The 16,327-nt window shown below is 37.3% G+C and overlaps 3 protein-coding genes across 4 annotated transcripts; 1 reads left to right on the forward strand and 2 right to left on the reverse strand.

Moving 5' to 3' along the window:
• Positions 1 to 783: 783 nt before the first annotated feature.
• Positions 784 to 5,937, reverse strand: cunh1orf159 (chromosome unknown C1orf159 homolog). The gene is made up of 9 exons (XM_036570876.1): positions 5,822 to 5,937; positions 5,319 to 5,394; positions 4,961 to 5,045; positions 4,258 to 4,344; positions 3,860 to 3,904; positions 3,421 to 3,555; positions 3,203 to 3,228; positions 3,038 to 3,068; positions 784 to 2,514 (listed from the first exon to the last, which is right to left on the reverse strand). Exons 2-9 carry the CDS (start codon positions 5,379 to 5,381, stop codon positions 2,402 to 2,404), a joined length of 585 nt encoding a protein of 194 aa, XP_036426769.1. The 5' UTR covers positions 5,382 to 5,394; positions 5,822 to 5,937; the 3' UTR covers positions 784 to 2,401.
• A 1,241-nt stretch (positions 5,938 to 7,178) lies between these two features.
• Positions 7,179 to 10,973, forward strand: LOC118807631 (interactor of HORMAD1 protein 1). Its single transcript, XM_036569666.1, has 7 exons — positions 7,179 to 7,234; positions 7,421 to 7,577; positions 8,023 to 8,162; positions 8,417 to 8,465; positions 8,579 to 8,669; positions 8,896 to 9,002; positions 9,659 to 10,973. Exons 1-7 carry the CDS (start codon positions 7,179 to 7,181, stop codon positions 10,757 to 10,759), a joined length of 1,701 nt encoding a protein of 566 aa, XP_036425559.1. The 3' UTR covers positions 10,760 to 10,973.
• A 525-nt stretch (positions 10,974 to 11,498) lies between these two features.
• kbtbd12 (kelch repeat and BTB (POZ) domain containing 12) lies at positions 11,499 to 16,076 on the reverse strand. 2 transcript variants are annotated; one of them, XM_036570862.1, is made up of 6 exons: positions 15,947 to 16,076; positions 14,389 to 15,585; positions 13,751 to 14,021; positions 13,287 to 13,437; positions 12,603 to 12,800; positions 11,499 to 12,383 (listed from the first exon to the last, which is right to left on the reverse strand). In XM_036570862.1, the coding sequence occupies exons 2-6, from the start codon at positions 15,468 to 15,470 to the stop codon at positions 12,214 to 12,216; spliced, it is 1,872 nt and encodes a 623-aa protein (XP_036426755.1). In that variant the 5' UTR covers positions 15,471 to 15,585; positions 15,947 to 16,076; the 3' UTR covers positions 11,499 to 12,213. The 2 variants fall into 2 exon arrangements, with proteins under 2 accessions (XP_036426755.1, XP_036426756.1); XM_036570863.1 differs by having other exon boundaries at positions 15,839 to 16,070.
• Between the last annotated feature and the right edge of the window lie 251 nt (positions 16,077 to 16,327).

Genomic DNA, 16,327 nt, shown 5'->3' on the forward strand with positions numbered 1-16,327 from the left:
CTTGGAAGTTCTATAAATTCTGAATCCAAGAAAGCTGACACCAGAATACTGACTGAGAATAGGAGAGCTACAGGCTCTCATGTTTCTCCAGTGGGGAATAAACTGGAAGGAGGTTTTGGGTATTTGGGGAACATAAGGTACCATGTAGATCCCATCTGTCAAACACAAAGCCCACGGCACAATCCAATGTGGCCCTCAAAATCATTTTGATTTTCTATTAATATTAGCCCATTTCACAAATCAGCAGCACTACAATCCCCAGCATGCACTGCAACATAATTTCCGCTGACACCACACTCCCAACAACAATCTATGGGACAGCAGTTTTCTACCCAATTGTACGTCATATCACCAAATACACCAGCTGCATTTTAACTGCAGTTCAACCAACATAAACACTATTAACACTCAGCAGCTCAGAAACTGCTCCCAAGAATGAATGAACTTTCAGGAAGAAAAGTTGTCACGTGTTGAGACCAAGCACGCAGCGAGGTTTAAAAGACCTACATCCTGGGGACATTTATAGAGACTTAACAGTTATCTGTAGCTAATGTAGTCTAAATATACTCAGTACTCACATGTAACATTCAAAGGTTCACTATACGTGGCTGTATTTTGCTGTTGACGTTTTGGCATATTTAAATATAAACACTTTCTGGCCCTCGGATTCATTGAGATTTTTTCGTATGGCCCTACTAGTGGTTGAGTTTGACACCCCTGATGTAGATGGTCAATCTCTTAAAATCAAAGGAAACAATTTGAAATAATTTGAAATACCTGAAATCCTGTTGATCTGTTCTAAGTAAATGAAAGCTTTATTCCTGTAAACATTGACATCATCAGATTTCTTTCCACTCATTGATTATTACAATTTGAATACCACCATACAAAGAATACAGCATCATAAATCTATACATCAATATATAAAAAACAATTTGTACAAGATTTCCAGTGGCTGCACAACAGCTAATAAAATGACACTGGAAACTTTGACTCAAGGCTTCTTTACAATCAGTGGTTATATTTTCAACAGCTACTACATTTGCTCACAAATCCATGTTTTGGCTTCTGCTTTTTATTTAAATAAACTTCTTCAACTGTTCAACTCACATACTGAAAATTTGTTCATCCACTATACCACGTAATAAAATCAAATACAAAGTATACAGCAAAATCAGTTAAAGCCAACCTTAAATACAATAGGACCACATATAGAAAAGAGAGTACCTTTTTTTAAAAGATAGATATAGCGATAAACTGGAATGCTGTGACATACCATACGAATAGTTGTAATACTACCCGCTCAGAATATGTATACAAGATGCACACAATATTTCACCAATTGATTTTTCCAGCCCTTGCCTAAGAAGACCACACAGTGTATATTATAAATCTTTTTGGCACTTCAGTGGTGTTGGCTGTGCAATCAATAATCTATACAACAAATTGGCAGACCACATTCAAGCATGTTCACATTCTTCCACTGTGTTTCTGTGGCATTAAATAAACATGGTAAGTGCAAGAATTTGGGAGAAGTCATTCAAATTGGATTCAAGAGTGTATATCAAGATAGTGCAAACTGAAGCACTTATTTTTTCTTTTTAGAATCTTCATATTTGGTTTAAATCTATAGTGCTTCAACAGAATAAATGGTAACTTGTAACAGGTCACAAGTTGGCGCTTTTTCCCAAAAGTACAAAACTAAACATCATTATCTTCAAAAGTGCAGGTGGAATCCTTCATGCCAAGGTATAATAGATTCACATGACTGTGGCATTTTAACAGCTCACTCTTCAAATTACTTCAGGATTCAATGTGCATCCTAATACCATTTTTCCTGAAAACACAGTGACATTCATTCAGCATCCTCAGTAAGGCCTGACATTAACTGCAAAATTAGAGCCACAAAATGAATTGGGAATTTTGTTTAGCGCAACATATTTTATGCAGTTTCTTTCTCTGGGATTAATTCAAAAAGAGTCCTAAAGGATGAAGGCTGTTGTGTTCTTAAGAAGTTGTGAAAAAAGCTAACGTGCAAATAATGTCCATTTAGGGATTTCTTTTGGACACAAGGACAAAAGTAATACATGAAAATAACATAATAAATATATAAATTAAAAAGTTTCAGAAAATACCTGACTTAATGTATGACCCCCAAAATAACAAAACACTCAAAATACTCCCGTAGTGCGTCAAAAACAGTCGGTCTCTTAAGATAAAAAGAACGGAAATAACATTCTTTTTTGTGCATAAAGAAAGAAACAGGAGAATATGCAATTGTACTACTAGCCCATTTAAATAACCAAAGAAACAGCCATAAACTCAAGAGATGTAAACAATACAATCAATTACTTTCTGCAACAAATCGCTGGCTTTCACCTTTCCTCCGGGAAACCAGGCCCTACTGGATGGTCACATTGTACACCTTTGTTACAGGCCCTGTTGCCATGGTAGCACTGCTGGCTGCTGAGGATGCTGAGGGCCTCTCTCTTCTGACATATCTTGGTTTGCGCACTGCAGATTGGAACAAATAAATCAACATGAATAATTCTCACTAGCCATCCACTAACAAAAAACGATTAACTAATCATGTCAAGATCTTTTTGTAATTAAACCAGTTCAACCCCAGCCATAATAAACTGACAATAAATTGTTATTCGGAAAACATGTTCAAGAGATAATCAGAAAATCAATAGCCAAGCTTAGTCTAATTTATCTGAGAACAGACAAAAGGTTGTTCAGACTGTTTTAATACATGTTTTTGAATATGAGGATTATTATTATTATTTCTATGAATGCTACTCATTGCATTTAAAAGGTAAAAGTGACTCAATGTTTATGTATAACTGTAAATATTAGAAATGTATATGTTCTTTTATGTATGCATATATTTACTATACTTGTACAGTGTTAATTCATCTCCTTAATTCATTTAATATGCTTTATCTTTTAAGAGCATAGCTACATTGACAACAAAACCCAAGATAGTCAACAACTAAAACATTCAATAAACAGCTAAAAATATATATCTTCTTACCTGAGGATGTGTCAGCAGGTATCATTACAGCCTTTAAATAAAATAAAACAAAAGCTCTTTATATAACCGTTTTTAGTATGTGCTGAACAACTGTCCTAAGCATGATTTAAAAAATAAATAAATAAATAAATAACAAATAGAAAAGATCTGTAAGTAAGACCTTACCGTTTCACTAGGTTGAAATATGAAAGCTGATGAAGAGAAAATACATACTTTCATAAACTTGAGCGGATTCAATTAAAATACAATTTGAACGAGATGTTTCAGATGTAAAATTAAATCCAGCCAATAAATCAATTAAAAAAATACATGAATGAATGTTTTCTTCCATACTTGGCTGCAGGCTTCACAAAATCACATGCAGTGAATCTGGGTTTCATTACCTTTGTTACGCTTGTAGAAAACACCAGGGAGACGGTTGGAGCGTTTGAGGTAGAAGAAAGAGGCGACTGAGAGAATAAGGAAAAGACTGATCAGCAGAGTCCCCAAAAGCACGGAGGCTGCAATGCCTGGACCACCTGCACACAAAACACATGACTAAGTATCATCACTGTTATATGAAAACCTCTTTCCTTTGCTCTACCATTTTTTTTGCTATATAAAAATGCAAGCGCAAACATTTCATGATGAATGGACCAAAATTTGATGCTTTAAAGTTAACATGAATAAAAAAAATTATAATGCACTTAATATGACTTGGGACATAAACTTACAAGGTAAAAACAGTTACATAAAAGATTACTGTGTCTGTGTATAGTTAACAGTAATAAGGCATGAGACATAATATTTATTTTCACCTGAAATTTAAATGCCTCATCTTACCAATCTTAATTGGCGTAGATATTGAGTTGTTGTTGCTGGTCTTTGCTGAGAAGTGAACAAAGTAAAAAGGGAGAGAGAGAGAGAGAGGGTAAAAAGCAGAAGTATCTCATACTATAGTATTAAAATAATATTATTTATTACAGAAGAACAGTCACATTATTTAAATAAAGACACTAAAATGGGGAAAATGTAAAATATCTGTGATAACACAACAAAGTAACAGTGCTATTAACATAACAAAAGCTTTATCTTTGGCAATATTATCACATGAATTTTCTTTACCAAAGCAAACAAACTACCCTAGATAGATCAGTAAATATGCATATAACAAAATGGCAGGAAAGGGGTTCCTATTTTAGTCTTTTTTGTTACCCAGTTTTTCCTCGCACAACACTTACTGTAGTAGCAAAGTGTGAGGTTCTCCAACTCTGAACTCAAAGAGTCACATGGCACGCATGTGTTGTTCTCCAGAACATGGAGGCATCCTAGTGGAGAATATGCACCATCATTAGGACAAAACTGTCAAATATTGGGCTGTGTTTACCAAATTTTACAGGACAATTGATGATCTAGGCCCCAATTATTGTTTTAATACCATAAAAAATAAGAAAGAAGCTTTTATATGTCCTTTTATTTCAAATATGGCAGTCAAGACATGTAAGATCCAAATAGATTTGGACAGTTACTCTCCTTTCCTGTTTTGGCTGTATAGATGGAACCTAAGCAGATGAATGATAGTAACTACTCAGGTTAAATATTTGATATATTAAAAACATAGAACACATTTTGAAATGGTTTTAAGCATCTAAGTAGTTCTGTATATCATAAGTGTATGAAAATATTTTTTTTAATCAAAGCTGACAATCTGCATTTAAACCCTAACTATGCCATTTCAAAATCAGCGTACATGAATGCAGAAACTACAAAAAGCAGACAAGCCTTTTTTGTAGTTCACTGCATATTTCAGACTTTCTAAGCTTTAAAAATTAATCACAACTCTCTCTTCATGACTACCCTGGCATTCTGTGTGTACAGACTGTAGATAAGAGGAACCGTATGAATAGAAGTGCGAATTTAAAATGGAGAACATATGGAATATACCAGGATAACAATGTGTGCTGTTTGCACAGGTTTCATTCATCTTCTGTATTCGTCCACAGCAATCATTTGTGTTTTCCAGCAGAGCCTAGAACACACAGACACACATCTCATTTTAGTGTGAGAAACTGAGGCCGTCACTGAATTGTAAATACATATTAAAAATTTTGTGTTTACTTGATATCTAAATGCAATTCTACAACACACAGAATATAGTCTGTTTTGGGTTTACAGTTGCTTTTTCACAGGGTTGTGCTATTCTGTGAACATGCAGTCGGGCTCCTTCAACAGTATAGGTAAAACTGCAGAAAGTTAACCTCTACAGGTTTTTATCAGTGATAGACAAAAATAAGACAGGTACCTGTGCTACTCGAACTTCTAACACAAATAGCGCCACCCCGATGATGCAGTAAACTCTGATCATGGTGAAAGCGGTCCTGTGGGTTATATTGGACTGTGTCAATGTCGACAAATCGATAAATGAGCTGCATTTTTCTTAAAGAAGAAATTAAAAAGGTTACGTTATCCCATTTAGCATCCAACACAACACCCATGTGAAGGGTCAACGTTACCCTAATGATTTAAAATAAAGATGCTACAGTAAGAATTTAACTCTATCCAAAGGGTAAATTAAACGCCCAGTAAGCCATCAAACCAGTAAAAACTGACTTAACAACTTAATTAAAATTCAAACTACACTGATGACCAGCATCAGCTAGCGCTAGCCAAATGGCTACTGTTAGCTTGCTGTTTATTTATATCCCAGACACTTTAAATAACTGACAAAATAAATTACAACGGAAATAAATCTGTCGTATTTAAGCGTGTACAGATCACTGAGGACTAAAACAAACACAAACTTACCTTATCGGATCAAGTTTCTTAGGATGACAGCTTCGAAGATTCGTGTCTGCAGCGATGTACTTCCTGTTTATCAAATTGCTTTCCAAAATAAAGGTTTCTTGTTATTTAAATAACTAGACTACTTTAATATTTTTTCCTAATGGTTTGGCATTAAAGATCGAATTTTACATTTACTGATTTAATTAAGTAACAAAGAAAAGCAGATCGCCATTTTCTCTGATCAGTTAAAGAGGCAGTGAGGGGCAGTTTCAGTCTTAGAATTCTACAACACTGCAGTGATTGAAGTCATGAGAGGCAAGAAAATTAGCTGATGAACATGGATGAACTTCTCTGTGTTGTAACCCAGATAAATGTTTTTAGGAATAAGCCTGTCTAACTGTTATGGAACCTTGAACTTCCTTGGCATATCCTTACTCGTTTGTGTAATTTATGGCTATCGAAAGATTAGGATGGACATCCCTTGATAAAAATAATAAAAAAATAATAATAGTTTAGTTTGTGTTTTCTTATATTTGGTGCACTTCATATAGATTTTTTTACAATAATAAAAATAGGCATGGACAAGAGTCTCAGATGTACTTCTGTCAAATAATATACACAATTCTTACATTTTGTGATTACTTTTAATATAGATAGATAGATAGACAAAAATGAACTATGAAAATTAAGTTGGAGTTTCTAGCCTACTTTCCATATTTACATGTCAGGTCAGGACAAACGTCAGATTTTTGAGATAGTTTTCTTTGGCATTCATGTTATCGCCACTGATACATAGCAGAACTGGTCGTTTATCACTGTCACGTGCGCGACAAATGATTAGCCAGCTCGCGTGGGGCATATTTTTTTATTTAACGGTCACTTTTACCGTTACTTCAGCCGTAAACGACTTTTAGAAACATTACAGGCTGTTTCAAATGCTGTCATTAAGCTAAACATTGTTTTAGACTTAAGTTACTTGTTTTGGGGTAAGTTTTGAGCACAGGGTCTCCCACTCTTGTGAGGTAAAATACTGAATTAATCTGTAAACCCGGCTGTGACTAAACCGTTAGCTAAATCAGGCAAGCTAAGTTAGCTAATAACCGTCCGTGGTAAACTAAGTAGGATTGTCATATTGTTAGCTAGCTAGAAAGCTAACCCTGTAGTTAAGTACCTAACCTAGCTAGGTTAGCAAAGACGGTATCCTAGAAATACGTTGCAAACTCTCTCCTTTCACCTGTTTATTTTCCTGGCTGTGTTTATGTTATAATGCAGGTTTTAGTGTGTAAAACTGGGAGTTTTGGTTGGATGGGTATAACGTTGATGAATAATATTTACTAACTTTATATCTTTTAGTGGCAGGGCATAGCGATACTGGAAAATGAAGCCAAACGTTTGGAACATAAAGGATGTTTTGAATATCCCATCAACCTCGATGTAAGTTAAGTCTCCATCTGAGTTTTACATCTTAGTCTGGCATTATGAGGCTTACGTAGATTGACCATTGGTGAGCGAACACTCTATATTATTGGTTATATGTGGTAACATACAGGCATCAGTGGTAATTCTGTTGCACCTGTTATGAACACTAGCATGCATTTCAACTTATTAATCATTTCATAGGGCAGCAAAATCTGGCAAGGGAGGTGCAACTAGTGACTACTCCAGTCTGACTGACTCCCAGCTTCTGTTTGGATCTCAGTTCTGGCCAGAGAATTCTCAAGGCTTTTCCCAGGAGTTAAGTGGACCGTTCAGAGGTTCTCAGCCAGCCTCACAGGAGGTATGATTTAACAGCTCTTTAGGTTATGGATGGATGTATTCAGTCTGCCTGCTCTCTGCTACTCTACTGCATACAGCCATGCTTTAAGGTCTACAGCTATCAGCTTAGCTTTTAGGTATGAAACCGTGTTTACTATGTTCAGTATTTCTAATTTGATTCACTTACTAATGTCTTTATTTGCTATGAAGTTTTTCTTTCCAAATTACAAAGGAAGCTGGACTGTTGCTCTTGTACCTGTGTACTTTGGAATGTTTATATGCCCTAAGAAGCATTTTTTAGATTATCTTCATATGTTTTATCATTTTTCTTCCATTGTTTAAATATTTTTAAGCTGTTTTAGATAAGAGGGCCTGCTAAATGTTAAACTTTAATATGGAAATATTAAGCCAGTTTGTAAACATTTATCTTTTCAGTAATATATTCTGCTTTACTTAAATCTTGACAGATAAGTGAACTGAAGGTTTCGACCAGTTATCATTCCAAGCCTTTGTTGTTTGGAGATGGCAAAGCAGCAAACATCACTGGTGGTAAAACCTTGGGCATATTAGACAGGTTTGAAGAGGAGAAAAGAAAGGCCAAAGAGAAGTATGTATATTTCTCACCTTACAGCCTATTACTTTCTCTGTTTGTATAGGTTAGGATCTTTTATTGGAATTTTGAGAAAAAAGGCTTGACACTGAAATGTTGTGATCCTGTATCTACTAGAAACAGGTGATTTAAGATATCATGAAAAATAGATTGAGAACTTACAGGCATATGTGTGATGATTATATGACCAGTGATAAAATACCAGTGTGTCTTATACTTTCTTTAAAACAATTTTCCACTGCTTCGTTTAGTGAAATTGTCAGTCATGGATTCCGACAGCTGCATGAAAGTCTGGAAAATGTAAGTGATAAAGGAAGAGGGACAAACTATCTGTTCAAGGTTTACTTTTTGTGAAATGACTTTCTTATGCATGTTATAGTCATCTTAAGATTATTTTTAAAACTTTGTTCCAGATCAAAAGAACGATTTTAAACGTCATTGAGGGGAGCTGTGATTTCAATAAAAAGACTGTAGCTGAAGGAATCGACAGTCTTAGAAAAACAAGTAAATATCATTGTGCCAGTTATTATTTCCACTTTTCTATCATACATTTCCACTATCATATACTGATTCAGTGTATTTAGACCATAAATGTAATTTGTCAAGCAGAAGGTGCTAATGCTCAAACATAGGGGTAATTGTAGAAGACCCCTGAGTAGCTGTCGTTTAGTCCATGTTGCTTTTTTTATATGCCAAATAATTATTTCCATTAAAATAATATGGACTGTAGTTCAGGATGATTTAGCCAACGTAAAGGAGAGCATAGCAGGTCAGGCAGAAGTGCTGGCGAATCTGCAGAACCAGACACATAAAGAGAGGAAGGACAGTGAAGCTAAGGTGAGACAAAAAGCTGAGATATACTGATAGTGAATGTGTGTTGCTCTTGAAAGGATTATGTATTCCTTGCACTGTTGATTGCACAATTTTGAAAAAGTCATAGTTAATAATTGCTTAGTCATGATAGACTGCCTTTCCATTACTGGTATAAGAGTTGCATCAGTGGCAAGCACTCTAATGAGTAAGAGAAACGTAACTCTTGCCCAACTCTGTGCTCATTATTTTTTGTTATTTTTATTTTATTTTTACAACTGGGACATTTTGGCTATTCTATACAGAAACTGTCCTCATACATTCTTAAAAGTGAAAAAGGGTTCTTTGAAGCTACCATAGAGTAGAAGAACCGTTTTTTGTTCCAGAAAGAACCTTTCAACGGAGTTATTTAAAGAACCATCAAATTTAAAGTTTTTTGGGGAACCAAAAGCAGTTCTTCCAGTCTTTAGCATTGCTCCAAAGAGCGCTTTTTGACACCTTAATTTTTAAGAGTGCAAGATGTCTCTCAGTTAGCAGTAACAATTTGGGATGGATGACTTGCTTCTAATATCAGCATAAAATGCAACTTTTATTACTGTGATTTAAAAAAAAGCATGTTTCTTGTTGATGTACTCTGTCTTTATTACAGTGTGTGATCAATAAAGCATTAGATTGTTTGCCAGAAAATAATGAAACAGCAATGTAAACATCACAAATTGGAATATTTTACTTTTTATATCCACACTCTGAAGGAGATTTCTCTGTTTTCACAGACCACATTGGCTGTAAAAGACTTGAGCTCACTCGTGCTCAGTCTCCAGCAGGATTTGGAATCTCTAAGAGAAGACCAGAGAAAGGAGCACAGTGTGTTTGGAGAGCTTCAGTCTCTACTTGGCACAATAATGGCCACTCAGTCATGTGGAGCTCTTCCTAGACCTGTCAGAATGACTGACAACACGGTTCAGACATCACCTGGTCTTGTAGAGAGGTTCTGTGTCATTTCAGAGGAAAAGCATTTTTGTGAAGGCATTATGTTTTGCAGTGGGACTCATTCAGAGGGAAGAGCAGACCACAGTGTGTGTCTTGTTAAAGCAAAATCTCCAAAAAAGCTTAACACAGATGCATCTCTCCGGGTCTTACGCCCTGTGTCTATTGACAAGCAGAAGCAACTGTTCAACAACACAGCGGCTGAGAAGTCCTACTGCACACGCTCAGTGATGACCACTGCTTCGAACCCAGCAGTCACTACGACAGTCACTGCTGATCTTCAGAGAAGTTGTATAGTTGGAGCCCCTGTGCATGTGGAACGAGTGAAGCCTTTGGTTAATATGGAGGAGAACAGGTTCACAACCTGGAATGAGGTATCTAGACAGAAAAAAATGCCCAGGAGAGGACAGAGAAGCCAGCATTTCAGAAGGAAGAAGAGGGCTTTGATCTTACCACAGAGGAGACCGAATAACAGGATGGCTTCAGTTGACATTTTTGAGGATAACCAACATAATGAAGAGCATGAAAATAGGGTGCCTCTATCAACAGTCAAAACTGTTCCAGAGAATCATCTACCGTCTACAAAGCAGCAAGGCACAGCAGGACTGACAAATAGGAGTGGTTGTGGACAGCACCTGAATCCTTGGTCATGGTCCCAGGACAGCAGCAGCTCCCAAATAATGGTGGAATACAAGAAGGCTGAACACGAAGCAGTGATGTCTGAGCACAAAACTAATACTATAATGAGACAGACCGGCATCTGGCAGCTCTTTGATTTCATCAGTGACTCGGATTAATTCTCTAACTAACGCTCCTAATGCCCTGATGAGGGCCTAACTGTTCAGAGAAAGGCTAAATGTATTTTATCAAAGGCAAAACAAGTTCTTTATTAAGGATTTCTGTAGAATTTTGTATTTCTTTAAACCTTGGGAAAATAATTTCCAGTTCATGTGGTTCCACAATTTTATGTTTCCAATGATCTACAAATCCATGAATTTAGAACAGCAAATGTGTACATTATCCAGTCTTTTTTTTTTAGAAAAATGTATTTACATTTACAAAACTTGACACAGCTTCTTTTGTTTTTACTAAGGAGCTTATTAGGTTTCATACATGATTTTCCAAAAAAAAATCTGTTTGTGGTACTGTTTCTATGCAAGCTGCTTTTTCTGAAGTCATTGTATTTACCTTCAAGCCAAAGTAAAATAAAAGTGACACAGAAATAATCTTTGTATGATTATATTTTCAGAATACAGTACAAACGTCTTCTATTGTATTAGTTAAATCAAAGTTTCAATTGTATAAGTTTTATAAGGTGCATAAGCAGGTGTAAACAACATCTTTATAATACATTAAGTCCACCAATTCAAAATTTCTACATCAATCAAACTTTGATAAGTAACCAAAATCATCCAGAGTGGTTTGTTGTGAAAAGGTACATATTAAAGAGAATCTTAGTGACTTACCAATTTATTTACAATGGTGGTAATAGGAATCAGGGTTCACAATGTTTACAGTGCAAGTATAGCCATTTTATTTACTATTCAAACCAACAGTGAACCTACACGTCTTCTCACTCTTCATATGTTACAGTGATAATGGTTAAATCATGGTAAATCTAAAAAAAAAAATATTTCAGTACTGTTTCAGAACACCCTGCATGTACTATTTTAAAATTATTGTAAAATGATCGATATCGGGCATCAAGCAACATATTTGTAATCATTTCATGTAGTGGCTTTCTAAGAGGCAGCTTGTGAAAACATATGCTTCAGATGTTCCTATGACCACCACTGAACAATTCTGACTCTAGAACGGAGCATTTCACAGCAAACTACTCTGAATGAATGTTTTAATTATGCAGAAATTTTGAAAAGTCAGTCCCTTTTAATGACTGAAGAATTATTTCATATTATATTTAATATATCTTTTTCAAGCAGGAGTTAAATGAGTGAGATTCAGTGTAATTTGTTACATTCTCACTGTCAAACAGCTCAAGTAAACAAGTAAACTGAACAGTATCAGCAGTTTGACCTAATTATAAGAGAATGAGAATAACTCATTAACTCATAAACAATATACTAACAGCTTTCATACATAAGATCAAAATGTCCAACTTCAACTATGATGCCTTCAGTGAACATAAAATACAACCTATATATACAGAGAAGATCTCTTATTACGTAACTCAAAAGTGTGCCATATCCAATTTCTGACAGTGGCTTCTTTTGTCATACATGAATGTTTTTTGTTATTCATCCACTAAGTCAGCAGGAGGGGGCATGAGTCCTCGAGGGTTAAGGTTTGCCACTAGACACACATCATAACTGTCATGCATTATGGCCTGTTTGACCATCACAGTCCACTCATTCTCAAATGGATCCAACTGCAGGATGTCCTTGGTGATAATGTCATGCCGATCTGGGGAGAAGTTTATGGTTATAGGTATGTTATGGTATGTAAATATTCACATCTGAAGTGACATTTTCAAAATATATATTTGAATTTCAGTTGATTTCTGGGTACTGGGATGTTAGAGGTTTAATGGCAGGGTGCACGTTGATGAGAATCAAATTTATATCATTCCTCTCTCAAAAGCGGGATCACTCCATGAAGAGCATTAGTTTACTGTATATTTACCTGCGCCTTTATAGTATCCACAGACATATAGTTTTCCATCCACTACACCAGCATTCGTTGCGTTGCTTCGCAGTGACAGAAGGGGCCAGGGTAAAGGAGGGCCATCTCTCCAGAAGTCTCCATCTGGGTTGTAGATCTCTACTGCATCAAGACAGCGACGTGACTGGCCACGATCCACACCCTCACATCCAATACCACCTGTAAAGGCAGATACATCACATAACCAGATTTGCAGGCCTAGTGCACTTATAGGAGTAAGAGTTAATCTGATATCTACATTTATGACTTACAAAATTAACTGAAGCAATTATGTGAACATAGTGAAAGGTGGAAATGTATCGTTTCAGACTAGCATGGCATTGCTTATGAAGTACTTGCTTATCTATAACATTTAGCCTTTTGTGAGACTAAAAAAGCATGATATTTGTAAGCAGCTGCATGTTGCATAACATAAAAATCTTATGACATCATCGTAATATGAGCAAACCACATTCTGCCAAAGCTACTGCACAGTTTCACACTACCATTTAACCATTATATCATAAGTCAGTATGTCATAATAATAAAAAAGCGTTTGTTTTGTTGTTTAACTGCTCATATTGGTTTGGTGGTAGTTCTCCAGTTAAAAATAGCATTTGAGTCAAAGACACTATTCCTAATATTCAGCGTCCTGTTTCTTCTCACCTATAACATAGATTTCTCCATTGAGGGCAACTGCACTGCAGCGATATTTGGAATATTTCATAGGACAGAGCTCATTCCATTTGTTGGTCTCTGGGTCATACTCCAGAAGGCGGTTACTCATACGGTCAGGCTCCTCATCTGTGCGGTATGTCTGTCATTCGTGAGACGAGTCCAAACAGGTGCAGTTGGGGTGAGCAAAGAAAGAGAGAGAGAAACAGAGTAGGGTTACACACTGACACAATTACTGTGTTCCTCTCTCAATATGATCTTTTTTCCTCCATCTTGTGCAATAGCGCATTGTTAACAATGTCATCCTGCACTGCACATTGTTGTGCATTCTCTGCATTAAAGCACCTGCCTTTAAACTAAATTACAGCTGTTTTAACTAGCTGAGTCAGATGTGTTCAAACAGGGAAAACACAAAAATGTGAAGTGAAGGGGTAACCCATTCTTTTGTCTTTTACCTGTGGGGTCCGCCCTCCAAGCACATAGAGACAATTTTTCATCCTAACTACACTGTGATAGGCCAAGGGCATTGGCAGAGGAGCAGCACTGCGCCAAGGGCCGCCCTGTAAGGACCAGCGGTCAACACTGTTGGTGATGAGGTATTGGTTCTTCAGCTTCATCTGACCTCCGATTAGGTACAGGTTATCACCCAGAGAACAAAGTCCATATGAATCGCGATATTCTGCTGAAGTCAAGTGCTTCCAACTTCCCTGCGCTTCCTGATTATACCTAAAAAATGAAGTAAACAAGATTTTTGGTAATTATTTGATGTATCGAACAAGGAAGAGTATAAGCAGAGATATTGAATAGCACATTGCAATACAGTTGGCTCTTCCTAATGTGGAGAAACCTTAGGTTTTCACTGAAGTTTTACCTCCCAATGCCATATTCTCTCTATACTTACTATCAACCTTATACTTGTTTTCAATGTCAGTTGCAATGTCATGCTATTTTGAACAGATATTTAATTACAAATGACAGACTCTTAACATGTAGTTTTGTACTAACAAAATAACATAAGTGTTATTTTTTTTCCATGTTTGATGGAGGCAAATGGCGATTAAAATATTTAAGGCCTTCTGTCCTGGAGCCTTACTTGAAAATCTCAACATTCCTCTCCTTCTGTCTTGCCATCCTTCGTGCTCCTAATTCTCCTGCCACAATGATTTCATTCCCTTCAGTGACGACCCCAGCACAGACATATCCAAGGGCATCACCATAGCGAGGGGAGGTGATGTAAAATGTGCGACCAGTGTTGGGGGCATAGCAGAAGCTGCGGTCCAAATAGCTACCATAGCGTGACCGTATTCCTCCTGTGTCATTGCCAATGCAGAGCAGTAGATCAGTAGTCTCCATACCATAGCGTAGCTTCAGTCGGCGAGGTGGAGCATCTGGATGCATGCCTGCTGCTTCCATTGCATCTTCCATAATCTGTAGACATTCTGCATCAGCCAGCAGGGCTGTGTTGCGCTTCAGGGTCTCCTTCAGGTAACTCACGCTCACCAGTGGAAGACGTACCTTCGTCAAAAGTTCAGGGAGATGTTGGACACGGTTTTCTTCTTCTAGCCCTGGACCAACTGAATGATGTTTCACCCATCGCATCACCATGTCAAGAATGGTCTCCTCCCGGGTTACATTCAGGTCATCTGAAGTCAGCAGTGCTCCTAGCTGGTGGGCCTCCAGCTCCAATACTTCATCACTCAGACACACCTCAGTGAAGTGTTGCCGGAGGTAACGCTGAGCCTGATCAGCCAGCTCCTCAGCTCCCAGGTCCCGGGCGTAGTAATAGATGCCGAGGCAGTTGGAAGCATCCATTTTGTCAGTCATGTAGACCTGGCAACGTCCAAAAACATCATCCATTTGCAGTAGAAAGGCAGCAACAGAGATACCTTGCACATTGTCAGTGGTCAGTGGGAGCTTGGAGCTGTACATGTATTCCAACAAAAGGGCTAAACTTTGAGCCGGCATGTCCCTCAGAACCACGTGTCGATTGGCACTCTCACGCAGGCCACAGGTGAACATAACACGGAAGTAAGGACTGAATGCAGCAAGGACAGAACGGTGACATGGAAAACTGATGCCTTCAGCAACTAGCACCACATCTGTCAACTGTTCAGCCTCTCGCATGCGATTCAACTGGTCCAACAGCACCAGACCATGCTTAGCTCTCAGATCCATTTTGCTTGTTTATGAGGATTGTGTTTTTTAAAAAAATCTCAGAACTTCACTAAGTTTTCCTTTAGCCCAAGGACATTCTGGAGGTGATCTTTTCAAAATGGTAGGGAAGGTTCATCTGGCAAAACACAAAGACACCCAAGCTCAGCTAGTGCAGTTTGTTGACAACAGTGTGACTCTATTTTAGTGCATGCTGTTTACATGTCAAAGCACAGATGGTAACCCATTAAATAACACTATTTTAGGGACTCTTTTCATGCATAATTTTAAAATGTATTTGTAAAGCACAAGTCCTTTTACCAGGTCTAGAAAAGCAAAACTGCAACAAATGCCACAAGCACTCAATACGTCCCGACACACAACAAGCCTACCAGTTAAATATGGATCACAGTCACTGCTGTTTCAATTCCAGTATTGACTACTGAGAGAGACGCGCCAGCGCTGTGGGTTAGATCAGCACATGCATTGATGAGTCGTACCAGATCACTGGCCTACTGTGGTTTTTGCCCTCAGGAGACAAGCCGTCCATTACCCTCGCGTCACACACAGACACACACACGCTATGCCTCTGACAGTACAGGGAGGAGGAGAGAGTGCAAGAGAAATCTGTTTACTCAACCCCTTTATGCCCCGTGCTAAGCAACATAGCTAAGAATAGACCATGATGTGTCAAATGCCCAATGGGGGATAACAGGAAAGAAACTGAAAGATATGTTCTAAAAATACTTGAAAGTAAGTTTCTAGATAAATTGCAGACTGTCTAGAGGTTCATGTTCACTTTCAGTATTTAGCAAGAAGGTGAACTGACTTCAGTGTTTGTATATATTTATTTATTTTTCTGTCATGTGTGTGCATGTATG

The sequence above is a fragment of the Colossoma macropomum genome, unplaced genomic scaffold (genome assembly GCF_904425465.1).
Source record: "Colossoma macropomum unplaced genomic scaffold, Colossoma_macropomum, whole genome shotgun sequence".
NCBI lineage: Eukaryota > Metazoa > Chordata > Actinopteri > Characiformes > Serrasalmidae > Colossoma > Colossoma macropomum.

Excerpts from the sequence above, each read along its gene's own strand:
- kbtbd12 (XM_036570862.1), bottom strand. The coding sequence starts at position 15,470 with ATGGATCTGAGAGCTAAGCATGGTCTGGTGCTGTTGGACCAGTTGAAT. Across the intron at positions 13,438-13,750 it reads TTGGAGGGCGGACCCCACAG|ACATACCGCACAGATGAGGA; the intron begins GTAAAAGACAAA and ends CACGAATGACAG. Across the intron at positions 12,801-13,286 it reads TGGAGAAATCTATGTTATAG|GTGGTATTGGATGTGAGGGT; the intron begins GTGAGAAGAAAC and ends CTGCCTTTACAG.
- cunh1orf159 (XM_036570876.1), bottom strand. The coding sequence starts at position 5,381 with ATGATCAGAGTTTACTGCATCATCGGGGTGGCGCTATTTGTGTTAGAA. Across the intron at positions 3,556-3,859 it reads ATCTACGCCAATTAAGATTG|GTGGTCCAGGCATTGCAGCC; the intron begins GTAAGATGAGGC and ends TTTTGTGTGCAG. Across the intron at positions 3,229-3,420 it reads TTTCTACAAGCGTAACAAAG|CTTTCATATTTCAACCTAGT; the intron begins GTAATGAAACCC and ends TCTCTTCATCAG.
- LOC118807631 (XM_036569666.1), top strand. The coding sequence starts at position 7,179 with ATGAAGCCAAACGTTTGGAACATAAAGGATGTTTTGAATATCCCATCA. Across the intron at positions 7,578-8,022 it reads CTCAGCCAGCCTCACAGGAG|ATAAGTGAACTGAAGGTTTC; the intron begins GTATGATTTAAC and ends AAATCTTGACAG. Across the intron at positions 8,670-8,895 it reads CGACAGTCTTAGAAAAACAA|TTCAGGATGATTTAGCCAAC; the intron begins GTAAATATCATT and ends TATGGACTGTAG.